This window comes from Littorina saxatilis, linkage group LG2, assembly GCF_037325665.1.
Source record: "Littorina saxatilis isolate snail1 linkage group LG2, US_GU_Lsax_2.0, whole genome shotgun sequence".
NCBI lineage: Eukaryota > Metazoa > Mollusca > Gastropoda > Littorinimorpha > Littorinidae > Littorina > Littorina saxatilis.
In genome coordinates, this window is record NC_090246.1 from 26,582,810 (window position 1) to 26,599,108 (window position 16,299).

The window sequence follows — 16,299 nt, forward strand, 5'->3', positions numbered from 1 at the left end:
ACACAGACAGACACAAGTCGTATATATATATAGATATATATATATGAATGTGCTCGGTAAATATACTTTTTTCTTCAATTTAAGCAGCATTTTTGTATGCGACTTTAATCATAGAATATTGTAAGTTAATGTGATAGCAACTGAACACTTTCCAGGTTTGCAATTTATGAACACAATTATTATCATCAGGTTAATATTCTTCACACATGTGTGTGCATGCATATTTGTGTGTGTGTATGTGTGTGTGTGTGTGTGCGCATGTCTTTAATAGAGAGAGTGTGTGTAAGTGTGTGTGTGTGTTTTAACCATTCTTAGCAATAAAGTGCAGTTGCGGTCGCCTTAGATTATTTTTCAAACAAGGATGTTGTTTAATCATTTAAACTGTCATTATGTACACACATATGCAGCAACTTTGGACAGTAGATCGCTTGGACCTCCGAGTTATACAAGCACTATGATCTTGCCTGAGTAATTATTAAAGTGTTTATATGTGCAGAGATCTTCAACAGGGGTCCAGGAGATTGACATGAAACAGGTTCACATGGTGCGTAAGGCAAGCACTGATAAGGCTGGCAACCAGTTTGAAATTCTGTGTAGGAGCAAGTCCCAGACTTTTGTAAGTTGTTGCCTGTTTTTACATTCGATCAATACTTAACTGAATGATTTGACAAGAGCGGAGAGTGAGGTTTGTCTCCCTAGTTATGTGTGTCTGAGTGTAATGAGCATATCTCATAAACTACCGATCACATTTTTATGAAAATTGATGTACACAATTTTGAGAGCATTTGCTTGTGTCATTTTTCTACGATTTTTGATAGGGCCTTGATGACGTCATATTTGCTCCTTGCAAAAGTTGAGGCCGCCCTCAATTTTTTTGTCACACGATCTTTGACCTGGTCCGGACTATGGGATTTCATTTTAGCTTGGTACCTTTGTTCGGGAAATGTTCATTAAAAAAATGCCGATTTTGTCACTTTTTGAAAAATTGGAAACTGAATCACAAAAGTTACATCATTTTATTCCTTATTACCATCTGTATTCGAAAATATATAGTTTTGTTGTGTTTGTTTGAAAATGTGCTTAAAACTGGAGAAAAACGTTAAAGGCACAGTAAGCCTCCCGTAAACCATCACAGATACTGTCAGGCTTTTACACACAGTACAAACACCCTTCCATTTGAACGCTCACCAAACGGGAACATCCTAGGTGCCCTACGTAAAGAGCGAGCAATTTTCAAAGAATTTATTTTTGCGTGGTTTATCTTACCCCTGAGCCATCGTGAACCCGTGTGATCCAGTTTCCCTTTTTCACAATGCAGTCGTCAGTTTGTAATTTGAATGGGGCTCGCTGTGAGCTTATCTGCAATAGCACGTTATGTACCTCTGACTTTTCCCGCAGTGGGGCACTGCGGTTATGAAATTAAAGGCCCCTCCTGTTTTTGGAACCGCAGGAGCTTTCTAGTTTGCTGTTAGGTAGATTTTTGGTTCCTCCTTCCTGTCATGCTCTCTTTTTCTTCATGAATTCTTTTCTTTTTTCTGCCTTCTTGCTCATTCACCTGTATTTTTTCCAAAAATCTCTTCTCTTGCCGCTTGTCTCGCGATTCATGTATAGTTTAATCTGTTAGTGTTCTGATGTAAGTCCAGCAGTAGATAGGTTAAGCCTATTTTAACATACTGGAAACTGGTAATCTTCCAGTAGGTATTAATTTAGTTTTACTAAAGCCTGCTGGGACACAAGTAATGGGTTAGTGCATTTGTAAACAGGAATCGCTTGACAAGTGGCCCCCTTCATCCCCCCCTTCCTCGTCCTGATATGGCTCTGCGTAGTCGGCTGGACGTTAAGCAACAAATAAACAAACAAACCTCTGACTTTTTACGAAAAAAACGAATGTGATTCAAAAGAACTCTAGCGATGGCTTTTGACTGCCTATAAACCGTCGTCTGCTACGAAAATCACGACCTTGCGTGACCCTGCTTTCGGGCTTTCAAACTTTCAAAACTTCGAATTGTACTGATCTTGTCTTGATGAAAAAAGAATTCTTTTATGATTTAAGAATGTTTGTGTAACAAGCTGAGAATTTATTATTTAGATTTTAAAAGTTAGGTCTAGCGCCAAAACGCACCACGGTCCGAATCATTCTGATAATCATCGCTCCACGGCTATCGCCAGTTAAAGGGAAGTAACTCATTTTTGACCTGAGTTCAGGATGGGTCCGATTGAGATGGAGACAATCCGAAAAATTATTTTTTGAAAATTGCTCGCTCTTTACGTAGGGCACCTAGGATGTTCCCGTTCGGTGAGTGTTCAAATGGAAGCGTGTTTGTACTGTGTGTAAAAGCCTGACAGTGTCTGTGATGGTTTACGGGAGGCTTACTGTCCGGGCGTGATTTCCGGAATCATAACAGCCGTCCAGCACCAAAACGAGGCGCCATTGTTGTAGCAGCCCAAGTCCACGAAAATAAATTCTTTGAAAATTTCTCACGCTCGACAGAAAGCAGCCAGGATGTTCCCGTTCGGTGAGCGTTCAAATGGAAGTATGCTTGTACTGTATGTAGACGCTCGGGGAGCTCTGTGATGGTTTACGGGAGGCTTACTGTGCCTTTAAATAGTCATTTTCTTTACTTTTGGAATAAGAGTTGTGTAATTAACATTTGTCTATTCCTTACCATTTTTTAATTATAGTTTGATTGTGTTTGATGTTGAAAATACAGGGGCGGACGAGGGGGGGGGGCACAGGGGGCACGTGCCCCCCCCCCCCCCCCTGGAAAAGAAAAAAAAAGAAGAAGAAAAAAAAGATTTTTCTATGCTGATTCTATGACCATTTCTAAGTTCAAATGGCACCAGATGGCACCATTTTGCTTCTTTGGGCAAATTTTTTTTCCGGGGGGGCATGCCCCCCCCCCCTAGCAAATTCGGGCGCTTCGCGCCCATCACATTCACTTTCAATTCAAAGTGCCCCCCCCCCCTTACAAAGCAACTGATCCGCCCCTGAAATAAGCTCCCTATGAAGAAATTTGTTGAAAGGAAATTATGCTTCAAATCTGTCAATTTTGTGGCTCTGTTCAGCCCATCATTGCATAAGAGAACGTCACATCAAGCCTGGAACATGCAAATCACATCATGATTATGGTGTCACCTTGCGAAGTTCTTTTGCAACCTTGATGAAACTTTAGCCTAGCTTATTTTTGTGTCTCTGTCTCTGCCTCTCTGTCGGTCTCTCTCTCTGTCTGTCTCTCTCTCAGTCTGTCTGTCTGTCTCTGTCTCTCTCTCCCCCCCCTTCTCTCTCCCTCCTCTCTCTCTCTCTTTCTAGCTCTCTCCCCCCCCTCTCTCTCTCTCTCTCTCTCTCTCTCTCTCTCTCTCTCTTTCTCTCTCCCCCTATCTCTTTCTTGTTTGATAAGGAAGTTTAGAGTGAACCAGACGTATTTCAGTGCATTCGATTGACCGAGTGGTTAATCATGCCTCAGTGTTCTTGTTTTTGTAAGTTGAAATCTGTTTCTTACAAGTTTACATAGATTTGTTGTCTCCTTTGATAAGAAATGCAAATCAGTCAAAGTAATGCTATGAATACAACATTAAAGTCTGAATGATTCGTATCATTTGCGTCTAAATCTGCAAAATCTAAATCAGCGGCTGGTACAATTTTGTTTCAAAGGCGTCTAATAGTAATAGTAAATTGAATTACATATCTTATCCCAATTCACATACAGCAATTTACTTCAGTTTAGTGCTAGAACGCTGAAACTACGCTCAACCCTGGTAAGGGGGAAGTAACCCTAAAAATAGAATGACCTTGACGGTCACATGACAACGCCAGGTCAAGGCTACCTCCCAGCATGCATTGCGCACGCGTGCTCTCGCCGCCATCTTGTATTCCTTCTACTCTTCAGCGACAGCATCTAAGGACGTGTTTTGGATTACGCTCGGGCTGTTCTTTAGCCCACTGCTTCTTTGGCAGACTTACCCTGGTTCACGTCTGTATCTTAGCTTTCTAGCTGAGATTGGGTGAGAATTTTCCATTTTCTTTCGTTTTATTTGTTTTCGTTTGCCACGAGTTAGTCTTTGTTTACTTTTGTCTGCAAGACTAACGCCAGTATGGCGGACAGTGGGAAGAAGAAACCCAGCTCTAGACAAATAGCCAATACAGAGTCTCTGTCTAAGAAAGCGGCTAAGAAGCCCAAGGGTTCTAAACTTACAGTTACTGTGTTCGAGCCAGTTTCTCAGAATACTTTCACGGTAGAAATTGACAATCCTAAGAGTCCGGTAATGCCGGTGCTGAAGCAAGAATGCAAGACAGCGCCGGTTCAGGCTAGCAAAGCATCACAGGGGTCGACACTAACTTATTTGGCCTGGGGCCCCACTGGCCCCAGAGATGGATATTCCTGGGGCGGAAAACAAAAATCTGGGGCCCACTCTCAGTATTCACGTGCGGCAATGCATTGTCTGTTTTTCTTCATCGTACTGAAGCAAGGGAAATTCTTTCAACCATTTGACATTGAAATTACGACAGCGCTTCGCGCTCTTGGCTGCATCGGTCTCCTTTTTTCGTTTCTCTCCACCCTGTTCTTCATCTTCATTTCCATGTCTTTTTACACCAGGGATGTGTCGCTACATTTTGCGTTTGGCATTTGAAGGCGATACTTATCTCTCACGCTAAAGAGCGCAATCTGGGAGTTATTTCCCTTGCGGCATTGTCCTTCGACGATTTCAATGTTTGGTTTTTTTTACTGCGGCATTGATTGTAACGCAAATTTCAGTGACGACTTTGACTGGCGATTTTTAGTGATTGGCTCTGGCATTAGAATTTTCGGTTTGTCATTGTTGGAATTTATCCTGGGGCGGAGTGGGCCCCAAGCTTCGGCAATGTTTAGGGCGGAACACAAAACTCTGGGGCGTTCCGCCCCCCGCCCCCGCTAGTGTCGAACCCTGCATCAGAGAAGGAAGATTTGTCAGCAATGTTTACAGCATTTAGAGATCAAATGAGAGGCATTTTTTCGTCAGAATTGTGCTCGGCGAGCGAACATTTGCTCTCCCTTCAGGCAAGAGCAGATGATGCTCGTTCACGGTCGAGGGTTAAGGCAGCGCCGTCAGCCACTGTTACGTCGGCCGACGTTCACGCTGAACAACATTCCAGTGTAGACGGAAAGAGTTTCCCTCACCATGCCTCCACTTCCGGATTCAGCAGCTCCAATAAAGGTACTGTGACTGTCCCACAGGGAGATAGGCACGGGCGTTCCCTTCTTCCGCCCGGCGTCGGGCAGGAAGCCGTGATAAGACAGGAGGCTTGCTCGCATCACGACTTACAGGGGTTTGTACTTAGATCGGGAGACACGCAAGTACCGGTTTGCTATACGGATGCAACATCGGTACAGCGGTCTCAACTTCCGCCACGGGTGCAGGAAGTCGTTAAGAGACAGGAGGCTTGCTCGCATCACGACTTGCAGGGGCCTGTACTCTTAACGGAAGACACGCGAGTGCCGGTTTGCTATACGGAAGCAACATCGGTACAGCGGTCTTCACTTCCGCCCAGGGGGCAGGAAGTTGTTGTAAGGCAGGAGGCTTGCTCGCATCACGACTTGCAGGGGCCTGTACTTACAACGGGAGACACGCGAGTGCCGGTTTGCTCAACGAAAGCATCCTCGGCACAGCTCTCCACACTTTCGCCCAGGGGGCAGGAAGTTATCTCCAGAGAGGATACAAGTAGAGGACATGCCTCTTGCATTACCTGTCGTCCGGGTGACACTGCCTATGACAATGCTAGTCAATATGGCGGTGAATGTCCGGCAGACACTTCCGTGCCGGAAGGAGAATCGGAATATGGGGCTTCCCTTTCTGACGAAGACCCCAATTTCCGGCTACCAGACAAGCTTCCCCACGTGGTAGCGTTGGCAGCACAGGTAGCTTCAAGATACTTTGAGGAAGGAGTGGTTTCAGCAACAAGCTTGACTGCACCACCACCTTCTGCTGTCAGAGATTTTCGCTTAACACAGGGAGAAAACCAAACTTTTAAATTTCGTGAGTCTCCCTCAGTGGCGTACGAGATGGCTAAGATTCTGGCTAAGAATTCCCGTTCGGGATATGTGCCTTTGGACACTGTGCCTCTTCTATAGCAGCGCACAGTTCGGCACCGGAGCTGGCACAGCCGTGGCTGGCTTCAGCACAGTCAACTTCTTACGTCGGGCAGGCTGCTGGCCGGAAGTTTGGGTTGAACTCTATGCCACATAATCTCATAGACACTTTTTCCCTACCACGAGCGCCACTTCCGGTGACACCGGAGCTAGCTACGCTCAGGGAGGATGGCTACAATAAGGACAGAGCCGTTCCTTATACAGAGTCCTCGTAGCATTGGAAGAAACAGGGAGATACAACTTAGATTTAGCGTCTGCTTCTCAGATCTCTCTCCCGTTCTATCGCTATGTCCCTGGAACCTTTTGAGTTTCGTCAGGACGCGAGCGAAAAGGACATGAAGACGCTGCTTGCTACTTTGGCCAAAGTTTCAGCTGAACAAATGCGTCTTTCTGCGCATCTTTATGCACATGCAGTGCACATGCGCAGGTCAGCGTTTCTCTCGGGTTCCAGGATCCAAGACAAAGCCACTCTGGAGGCTCTCAAGTTATCCCCTTTTACGGAGGGTGCCTTGTTGGGACAGCCGTCGCTTGATGCGCTCCACAAGCAAACCCGGGACGATCGGGATTTAGCTATAGCCAAGATAGCGCAACACGGCTTTCCTAAGCCTCAGAGCAAGAGCTACGGACTGCCTAAACCTTCCGCCTCTTCGGCGAATAGGGGCAGGTCAGCACAAGCCAGCTCTTCTTCTCTTCACGAGGACGGGGAAGAGGCGCGCCTTACCCTAAGAAGAAGCCGTCTTTCGGCAATTCAAGGGGGTCGGGACGCAAAGCACACCCCCAATGATGCGTCCCCGAACCACTAGCCCATGCTACCACCACGCCTTTGGTGGCAGGCGGCCTGTCACGGGCCCTTACACATTGGTTACTAAAGGTAAACAGTCAGCGGATAGTGGGTATAGTGCGTTCGGGGTTCAGACTACTCTGGAAGGAGAGCAAGGCTCCCTTAACCAGAGTTCCACCATTGTTCAAGTTCCCCGTCAAACTGGAAGCAAGGGCGGCGATACAAGCAGAAGTCTTGTCTCTGATTCAGAAGGAAGCGATAGACGAAGTAACGGATCACAACTCCCCAGGTTTCTATGGGAGAATTTTCGTGGTACCGAAGGCTTCAGGGGGCTGGCACCCAGTTCTAGACTTGTCTCCTCTGAACAGATTTCTGAGACAAATCAAGTTCACAATGGAGACACCAGCGTCAGTCAGAGACGCACTCAGGCCGGGAGACTGGGTGACGTCGATCGACCTGACAGACGCATACTTTCACATCCTCATTCACCCATCAGACCGGAAATGGCTGAGATTTCGGTGGGGAGAGAAATTGTTCCAATTCAGGTCCCTTCCCTTTGGCCTATCTCTTGCTCCAGGGGCGGGGATGTAGCTCAGTCGGTAGCGCGCTGGATTTGTATCCAGTTGGCCGCTGTCAGCGTGAGTTCGTCCCCACGTTCGGCGAGAGATTTATTTCTTTGAGTCAACTTTGTGTGCAGACTCTCCTCGGTGTACGAACACCCCCGTGTGTACACGCAAGCACAAGACCAAGTACGCACAAAAAAGATCCTGTAATCCATGTCGGTGGGTTATAGAAACACGAAAATACCCAGCATGCTTCCTCCGAAAATGGCGTATGGCTGCCTAAATGGCAGGGTAAAAAACGGTCATACACGTAAAATTCCACTCGTGCAAAAAACACGAGTGTATGTGGGAGTTTCAGCCCACGAACGAAGAAGAAGAAGAAGATCTCTTGCTCCTTGGATTTTCACGATGGTGGTACGTCAGCTGTGCGGCCTAGTCAGGCAGCAGGGCATACGACTCAGAGCTTACCTCGACGACTGGCTTATCCTCCATCAGGATCGAGAAGCGTGCAGCGCCCATACTTGGCTTGTTCTGTGTCAAGCTCACGAGTTGGGTTTCTCGGTGAATCAAACCAAATCAGAACTTACTCCTGACGGGCGCAGTGGCGTGGTGGTAAGACATCGGCCTCTTAATCGGGAGGTCGTGAGTTCGAATCCCGGTCGCTGCAGCCTGGTGGGTTAAGAGTGGAGATTTTTCCGATTTCCCAGGTCAACATATGTGCAGACCTGCTAGTGACTTAACCCCCTTCGTGTGTACACGCAAGCACAAGACCAAGTGTGCACGGAAAAGATCCTGTAACCCATGTCAGAGTTTGGTGGGTTATGGAAACACGAAAATACCCAGCATGCCTCCCCCGAAATCGGCGTATGCTGTCTGAATGGCGGGGTCAAAATGGCCATACACGTAAAATTCCACTCGTGCTAAAACCATGAGTGAACGTGGGAGTCTAAGCCCATGAAAGAAGAAGAAGAAGAAGAAGAACTTACGCCTTCCCAGACTTTCACGTACAGTGGAGTCCGGGTACAACGAATCTCAAGGGAGATACATTTTAGTTCGTTATATCAGTAATTCGCTGTAGAGTTTTCAACCCTAAATGGCCTCAAGACAAGTTTTCCCAATCACCTTCAAATGATCGTCCCATCGATCTTTCCTTGGAGAGTACAATCTCTGCATGTTTTCAACAGCTTCATAATATAATCCATAGAGAGAGGCAAACTAACAGCGGGAGGTGCATGAAAAGCATCAGTTTTCACGATAAAACTTTGACTCGCTCATTCACGGGACATAACTGCACTCCGGACTGTCCACAGTGTTGAGCAATTTAGGTGACTTCACTGCCTGAGGAGAGTATTGATTCAAACGAACGCGTGGTTCTATATCGCGTCACTCGGTCACGGATCGGAGAAAACAAAAAACCAGTTCCAGATTTCGAAACCATGTTCGTCAGCCATTGTTTTTAGCAAGACAGACCACATGTGCACGAGCTTCGCTGACGTACATCGCAAAATGTCATGACATCACCACAACTTTCGGTTCTCCCCCTATCGTCGGCGAGGACGCATGAGGCAAGATCCTGGGCATCCTCTTTAGCTGTGCTAAGATCAAGAAGATTAGCTGAAGTCCTCGATTCTGCCTACTGGAGATCGGAGGATGTTTTTATCAACTATTTCCAGTGCGCGGCAGGACGGTACCAAGGCGCTACCAGCTATGGTAGCAGCAGGGCAATTGTTGCCTAGCTCATAGGTGAGCACCCCACCACCTTAATTAGCAATCTGCTATATGTGAATTGGGATAAGATATGTAATTTGATTGAAAATTTTAATAATAAATTTTTATTTGATTAATATACTTACCCAATTCACATAGTAAAGCCCCTCCCGCCTACCCCGCTTTAGATCTCTAAAAATAAGAGGGCGCTTTGAGCGAATGAATACACGATGGCGGCGAGAGCACGCGTGCGCAATGCATGCTGGGAGGTAGCCTTGACCTGGCGTTGTCATGTGACCGTCAAGGTCGTTCTATTTTTAGGGTTACTTCCCAAAGATGCTTGTGATTTGACCATAGTGGTTATTGTCTGGTCAGTGTTGAACCTGAGGGGAGCCTTTTTTAGGTACATGTAGCAATTATGCACACGTCTGCTAACAGTATGGCTAATGTAGTTGTGGATAGGCATACCTATTTTTATGAAGTTAATTTTTGCAAATACAGGAAGAGGAGCCTAATTTGCAGATTTCATTCTCAACAGAAGGGAAAACTCATTACGTTGACTTATGGACTGCTTCAATTTTAGGTTGCTCCGACAGCGGAAGAGTGCAACTCCTGGATCAGACAACTTCAGCGATCTATGACCTTGAAAGGCGAGGACAAGCAACGGGCGTCCACTGGTATCAGGTGAAAAAAACTTATGACCGTCTGTGGGGAAAGGGCTACAGAGTCAGCAGGGTCTGGTTCAGGTTGATCAGAGTGCAAAAAAAAATAGGCAGTGAGGGTCAGCGTTTATGTGTTTAATTTACAACCTTTAAAAGATTACCCCTCAGCCAAGTGTCGAACTTCACATTAATTTTTTGTGTACTGTGAAAGGTCTTTTCTTCCTATTTTCAGTGATTTGTACCACTTAGAATGTGAATAAATAAAGTCTTTGTGACGCTTTTCTGAGAACAGGTCGCATTTGTCCCACCAGTACAAACTAATTTGTTTAAAATGATGGTCTTATTGGATCAGTTTATTGGGCTTGGCTTCACTTAAAATACTGTCAGGTTATTCAGCATTCTGAGAAATGAGTGTTACAGTGGAACCCCTTTTAAGTCTGCAACAAAATCTGCAAAAATCAGTTCTTAAAAGAGAGGGAGTAAAATGGAAGTAAATCAGTGTACAGACATTATGCACAGAAAATCTGTGAAAGCAGGTGTTCTACTGTATGCTGCAGCTGTTCGTTTGTTATTCATTCACCAATCTTGGAATTCATGTGGGCTTGGGGTGTTTACTTAGTGCTATTATTTTGGTACACTTTCATGTAACATGTGTCATTGGGGGGGGGGGGGGGGGGGGTTACATTATGTCCGTTAGTTTTTGTAGATCTTCAGTTTGGCTTCTGGCACTTTGAATATTGTGGGTGTGTGACTGAAATGTGAATGAGAAGCTTTTAGATCATATCATAATTGTAGCATTCTTTTGTATTGTTTCTTTCAGAAAGATGTCACTGGGAGACTATGAGACCATCATGGTGTCATCAGAAAACACTGCTGCTTCTCCGCAGTTGAATTCACGAGAGAGTAACGTGTCAGAACCAGGGTATGCAGAGGTTGAGTTTCACAACGCTCCAGCTTCACCCAAGACGCCAGTGCTGAACACTGACAAAAGCGCGGAAAATGCAGTGCAGGCTGAGGGTAGGGAAAACACTGCTACAGAACAAGAAGAGACCCAGCCTGAAGAAGAAGGTGGTTACTCAGTGGTTGAGGTTGTGAGGAGAAATGCAGTACCGGTAGGTCAACCAGTACTGCAGGAAGTCAAAGACGCAAGAAGATCCGCAAACACTTCTTCGGATCCACCAGCCCTTGTGCCCAACAGAAACACTGATGAATATGGGTACTCCACTGTGGAGGTTAATGCAAATGTTGCCGCAGAGTGCACCCAGACTCAGCCTGAGCTTCCTGCTGTACCTTTGAGGACTGAGGCGGAAGGCAGTGTGGAGGATTCCTACGGTTACGCAACAGTCAATCGCCAACCATCAATTCCCGCTGCTGAACCTTCTGAGGAAGTTCCTCGCTCTGCAGGGGATGGTGCTTCTGATGATGCTTCCGATGATGATGACATCTATGTCCACCTGACAACGAGCAGCCCTGATCCCATCCCCAAATTCCCTCATCCCTTGGAAGCCACCGACACCCAGCCTCTTGCAGTGCTCCAGGAGTTCCTGTCCAACAACAGGAAGGTCTGCCGCCGGTCTTTTCTGGACAAAACTCCGGCAGAGGATCCCGTGGGGGACATGAAAAAAATGCTGCTCGAGCTGCAGTTATGAAAAAGAGTGCAAGCTTTCTCCACACTCTAAGTTTTTAGAACCTATGCAAACTCCACTTTATGTTTGATTGTCGTGCATGCTGCTTGGGTTATGCATGAAAATGGAAGCCTGAAGAATTGTTTTGTCACAATTAAACGTTCCTACAACATAATTATTACCTTTCTTGGTTTTTTATTCTGAATTTTGCAACGTTGGTAGTCTATTTGTTTTTGGATTTGTGTACTTACAGTCAGTTGTCAGCTGAGATTTGTTTGTTTGTTCGTTCATGGGCCGAAACTCCCACGGCTTTTACGTGGATGACCGTTTTTACCCCGCCATTTAGGCAGCCATACGCCGCTTTCGGAGGAAGCATGCTGGGTATTTTCGTGTTTCTATAACCCACCGAACTCTGACATGGATTACAGGATCTTTTTCGTGCGCACTTGGTCTTGTGCTTGTGTGTACACACGGGGGTGTTCAGACACCGAGGAGAGTCTGCACACAAAGTTGACTCTGAGAAATAAATCTCTCGCCGAACGTGGGGACGAACTCACGCTGACAGCGGCCAACTGTATACAAATCCAGCGCGCTACCGACTGAGCTACATCCCCGCCCGTCAGCTGAGATGATGTGGACTCCCCTGTTTGATTGGCAGCTTACCGTTTGTCCTTTGATACATGTATAAGAGTACATTTTGTTTAGTCTCTTGAGAAGGCATGTGTGTAAATCTCATTTGGCACAATGTCAAATATAATGTATAAGGGTTTATCAAAATGAGGACTACAGTTGCTTTTGACAAAGCTATTGTGTTGTAGCAGGTTTTCTTGGTAAGGTATATCTCTACCCCTCACACACACACCTAGCTCTCTTTAAAAAAAAAAACCCCACAAAAACTGAAGTTACAACAAACAAAAAAAGGATTTTGATGGTACATCTCAGTTTTTTAAAGTAAAGAGATCAAGTTATAAAGTGATTATTTTGAATGATTATTATGTTTGTTTGCAAAGGAGATTATATATTTTTTTTATTCTTTTGCTTGTTGATTGTTTTTTTTATTGTTTTTTAATCAAGGTTTTTAATTGCTTGTCTCTGCCAGGGTAAACAATGTTCTTGCAATATATATGTTTTGACCTTTTGCCAACAAGAGATTTTATGAGACTGGGAGCTATTTCTTATAAGAAGTAAATGAATACTCTACTTATTCATTGTACGGTGTGATTTAGGTGCTATTTATCATGTGTATATTACTCAAAAGTGATGTTCGGGTCAGAGCAATCAAGTTTGTCCTTTGTTCAAGAAAAAAGATGTAGTTATCAGGTTCATGAGCTGTGTTAAGTAGATTCTATTAGAGGTTAATTTGCTCACAAGTTGTCTCGAGTAACTTTAGATGTTTTTCACTAAATTTTGAATAATATTGCACGAAAGACATGATACACAAGAGAAAGGAAAGATTTATTGGTGCTACAGTATGAAACAATTGTAAAACTGAGGTAAACTGGTATGTGTCAACTTGTGTGCTTAAAGCCATATGTACTCGATGACTATACACGCTAATTGCTTTACCAACAGCTGGAGACATGCTAAATTAAGTTCCCTGCAAAATATTGTGGTCTAGGACCCCTTCAATGTTGAGATATGTTAATTTTCATTTTGATCTGGATCGTCCTATTTATAGATTTGCCAACAGAGGTAGCGTTGACGCAAGGGAAATAACTCCGCGTCTTTGTTTACATCCAAAGTTTTTGAGACTCTAAAACAAGCTGTAATGCATGTATATGGTCCGCGCATGGCGACACATCGTCATTACATGGTCTTATGGTGCGTTTGACATCGATTATGGGCAAACTACACTTTGTAAACACGGGAGCGCGTACATATGCCTTTAATCATAGCGTAATCGATAAATAATTTTTCTGTCACTAGTCCCTGATTTTGCGAAAACAAGCATATTAAAAAAAATTGTTTTAAAATACTGTCAAATGGCAAACAAAAACATAACCCACACACACATACTAACAACGTCAACCTCACTTCTTCTTAAATAAGTAAGTCAGTATAATAGTAGAAGTGCATTTGTCGTATGTTTGCAGGTGAATAAATGCATGACTCGAGACTCAAAAGACTCAAAATTTTGCTGTCCTTATTTAAAAAACAAGGAAAATTGCCATGCAGTGTCAGGCGGTTGTGTCACATGTAAGTGTGTGTACACACAAGTTTGACTTCAATATTTTAAAGTTTTATTTCTGTATGCTTTCCTATAATACACTTCACAATAAACTGTTTATATACAAATGACAGTGTTGCAAAGATTTAAGATGCATTTGTATTTTTTTTTTCCAGGGGCTGTGGAGGCTTATATCCAGTATTTATGTGAACTATTTTTTGCCATTTTCTACATATATCTTAATATTCATCTGCAAAGCAGAAGAACATTCTGTGAGTTAATTGTCAATGAGGTTTTAACTTGATGAAATGGCAGAGATATACACAACCTCTGTGGGATGTAATACATTAATTAAAAACCTAAAAAACCCAGCAGGTTTTGTTTGAAGCATATGCTGCGCACATGTGTGTTTGTGTGTGTGTGTGTGTATGTATGTGTGTGTGGTAAATTAGCTGAACATCTTCAAAACTGATCAAACTATTCTTTTCGAAGTCAGTCATGGGCAACAGTTACACACAGGACTCAGTAGGGTGCTGGACGCCAATGATAAGAAATTACACTGCAATGATGGCACCATGTGGATACAGTTAGTGAGAAAATGAATTGCACCCATATACCTTCACCCCCATTTGCCCCCACTTAATGAAGCAATCCTTTCGTTCTGTGGTGAATATAATCAACTTATTTTGGATCAGAGTCTATGGTCACATGCAGTCAGTATATCTTTCGTTCTAGAACTAAGAATCCATCAATGTTGTCCGTTTGCTGTGTGTCAGCATCAGTTGTGCAGTGTCGTCTGCTGAAAGTGCTGATGATGGATTATTTAATTTTATTCTAACAGAAAATAATGCCAAATAATGTTGTCATTAAAACGTTTTTTATGCACCCTGGAGCAGAAAAGATGAGGTCAGACTCAAATTGTACACATCTGCCTAATCAAAAGGCAACACATTTTTAAAATAAAAATTTTTTTTAATCAAAACCTGGATAAAGGGACAATTTAGGGGTCAATGGTGGGAGTGGGAAATAAAAACAAGTTCATTAGGCGAAATTACTACATTTAGTTAATCTGTTGAACTTGCAGAATGAAACCGAACGCACTGCATTTAAATATTTTTACACCGGTGGATTACATCATTTTTAAGGGGGGGTTTCCAAATTTCTTTTATGGACAGATTTATTTATTTATTTATATGGGAGATTTATATATAGCGCTTGACGTTCTCTAAGCGCTTTACATATTAATTTCTGCCGTGTGAGATGGAATTTTTTACACAATATATCACGTATTCACATCGGCCAGTAAATCTCAAGCCATGACGGCGAATATTTACTTTTCACGGCCTATTATTCCAAGTCACACGGGTATTTGGTGGACATTTTTTATTTATGCCTATACAATTTTGCCAGGAAAGACCTTTCTGTCAATCGTGGGATCTTTAACGTGCATACCCCAATGTAGTGTACACGAAGGGACCTCGGTTTTTCGTCTCATCCGAAAGACTAGCACTTGAACCCACCACCTGGGCTAGGAAAGGAGGAAGAAAATTGCTTACGCCCCGACCCAGGGTCGAACTCGCAACCTCTTGTTTCCGAGGCAAGTGCACTTACCACTCGGCCACCCTTTTCCTTGACGATGCAAAGTGTTTAGTTGAGGGTGCGAAGCGCCCAAACCTCCTGGGGGGGTCTGGAGGCATGCCCCCCTGGAAAATGGAGCAATCTGGTGCAATCTTAGCCAAGAAACTTCCCCTCATACACGCACCTTCCAAAAAGTTAATTTGAGAAAACAAATTTGGATCCAAAACAAAGAAAATTGACAGATCTGGTGCAACCTGAACCACAAATTACCCAACTACCTTCCAAAACCGTCATTAAGAAGACAAAGCTAGGCCGGCGCCTACGGGGGTCCCCAGAACATTTTGATAAAAGCAAGGAAAATGGAGCAGTTTGGTGCAATCTGAGCCATCATTTTTACATTTAGTCAAGTTTTGACTAAATGTTTTAACGTAGAGGGGGGGAATCGAGACTAGGGTGTGGTGTATACATGTGTGTGTGTGTGTGTGTGTATAACGCGATTCTGAGAAACTACTGGACCGATCTTTATGAAACTTAACGTGAGAGTTCCTGAGTACTATATCTCCAGACGTGTTTTTTAGTTTTTGGATAAATATCTTTGATGACGTCATATCCGTCTTTTTGTGAAAGTTCAGACGGCACTGTCAAGCTCTCATTTTTCAACTAATTTGGTTTAAATTTTGGTCAGCTTGGATCGAGGCTTAAAAGTTAATTAATGAGTTTGCTCATTAAAGTTGTCATTAAAATCGATTTTTCGCAAACAGATTTAAATTTGATTGCATCGTATTCTTCATTAAATTTTAAATCTAAAAATATATACATATGTCATGTTTACTCTTAAATGTGATCACTTGACTTACTTTGACTTATTCCTGTAGACTCCCTGTGATCACAATTAACGAAAATAGGTTAATTAGTATTTCGATTGTTATTTAAAAAATCGATCAAAAAATGATTTAATCTTGTTCTTTATCATTTCCTGATTCCAAAAACATATCAATATAATATGTTGTATTCGAAACAAGCTCAGAAAGTTAAAAAGAATACAGAAAAGCGCGCTTCCCTGCTTACCGCAGTACGCTATTTTTGCATGT

General features: G+C 43.6%; 1 protein-coding gene across 2 annotated transcripts in view; it reads left to right on the plus strand.

Annotated features, from left to right (window-relative positions):
* Positions 1–14,001, plus strand: part of LOC138958624 (uncharacterized) — a 37,158-nt gene extending 23,157 nt beyond the window's left edge. For both annotated transcript variants that reach the window (XM_070329833.1, XM_070329834.1), the window contains 3 exons: positions 497–616; positions 9,760–9,860; positions 10,659–14,001. In XM_070329833.1, the coding sequence (XP_070185934.1) occupies positions 497–616; positions 9,760–9,860; positions 10,659–11,487 (1,050 nt within the window). In that variant the 3' untranslated portion in view covers positions 11,488–14,001. The remainder of the gene's footprint in view (positions 1–496; positions 617–9,759; positions 9,861–10,658) is intronic.
* The last annotated feature ends 2,298 nt before the right edge of the window (positions 14,002–16,299 follow it).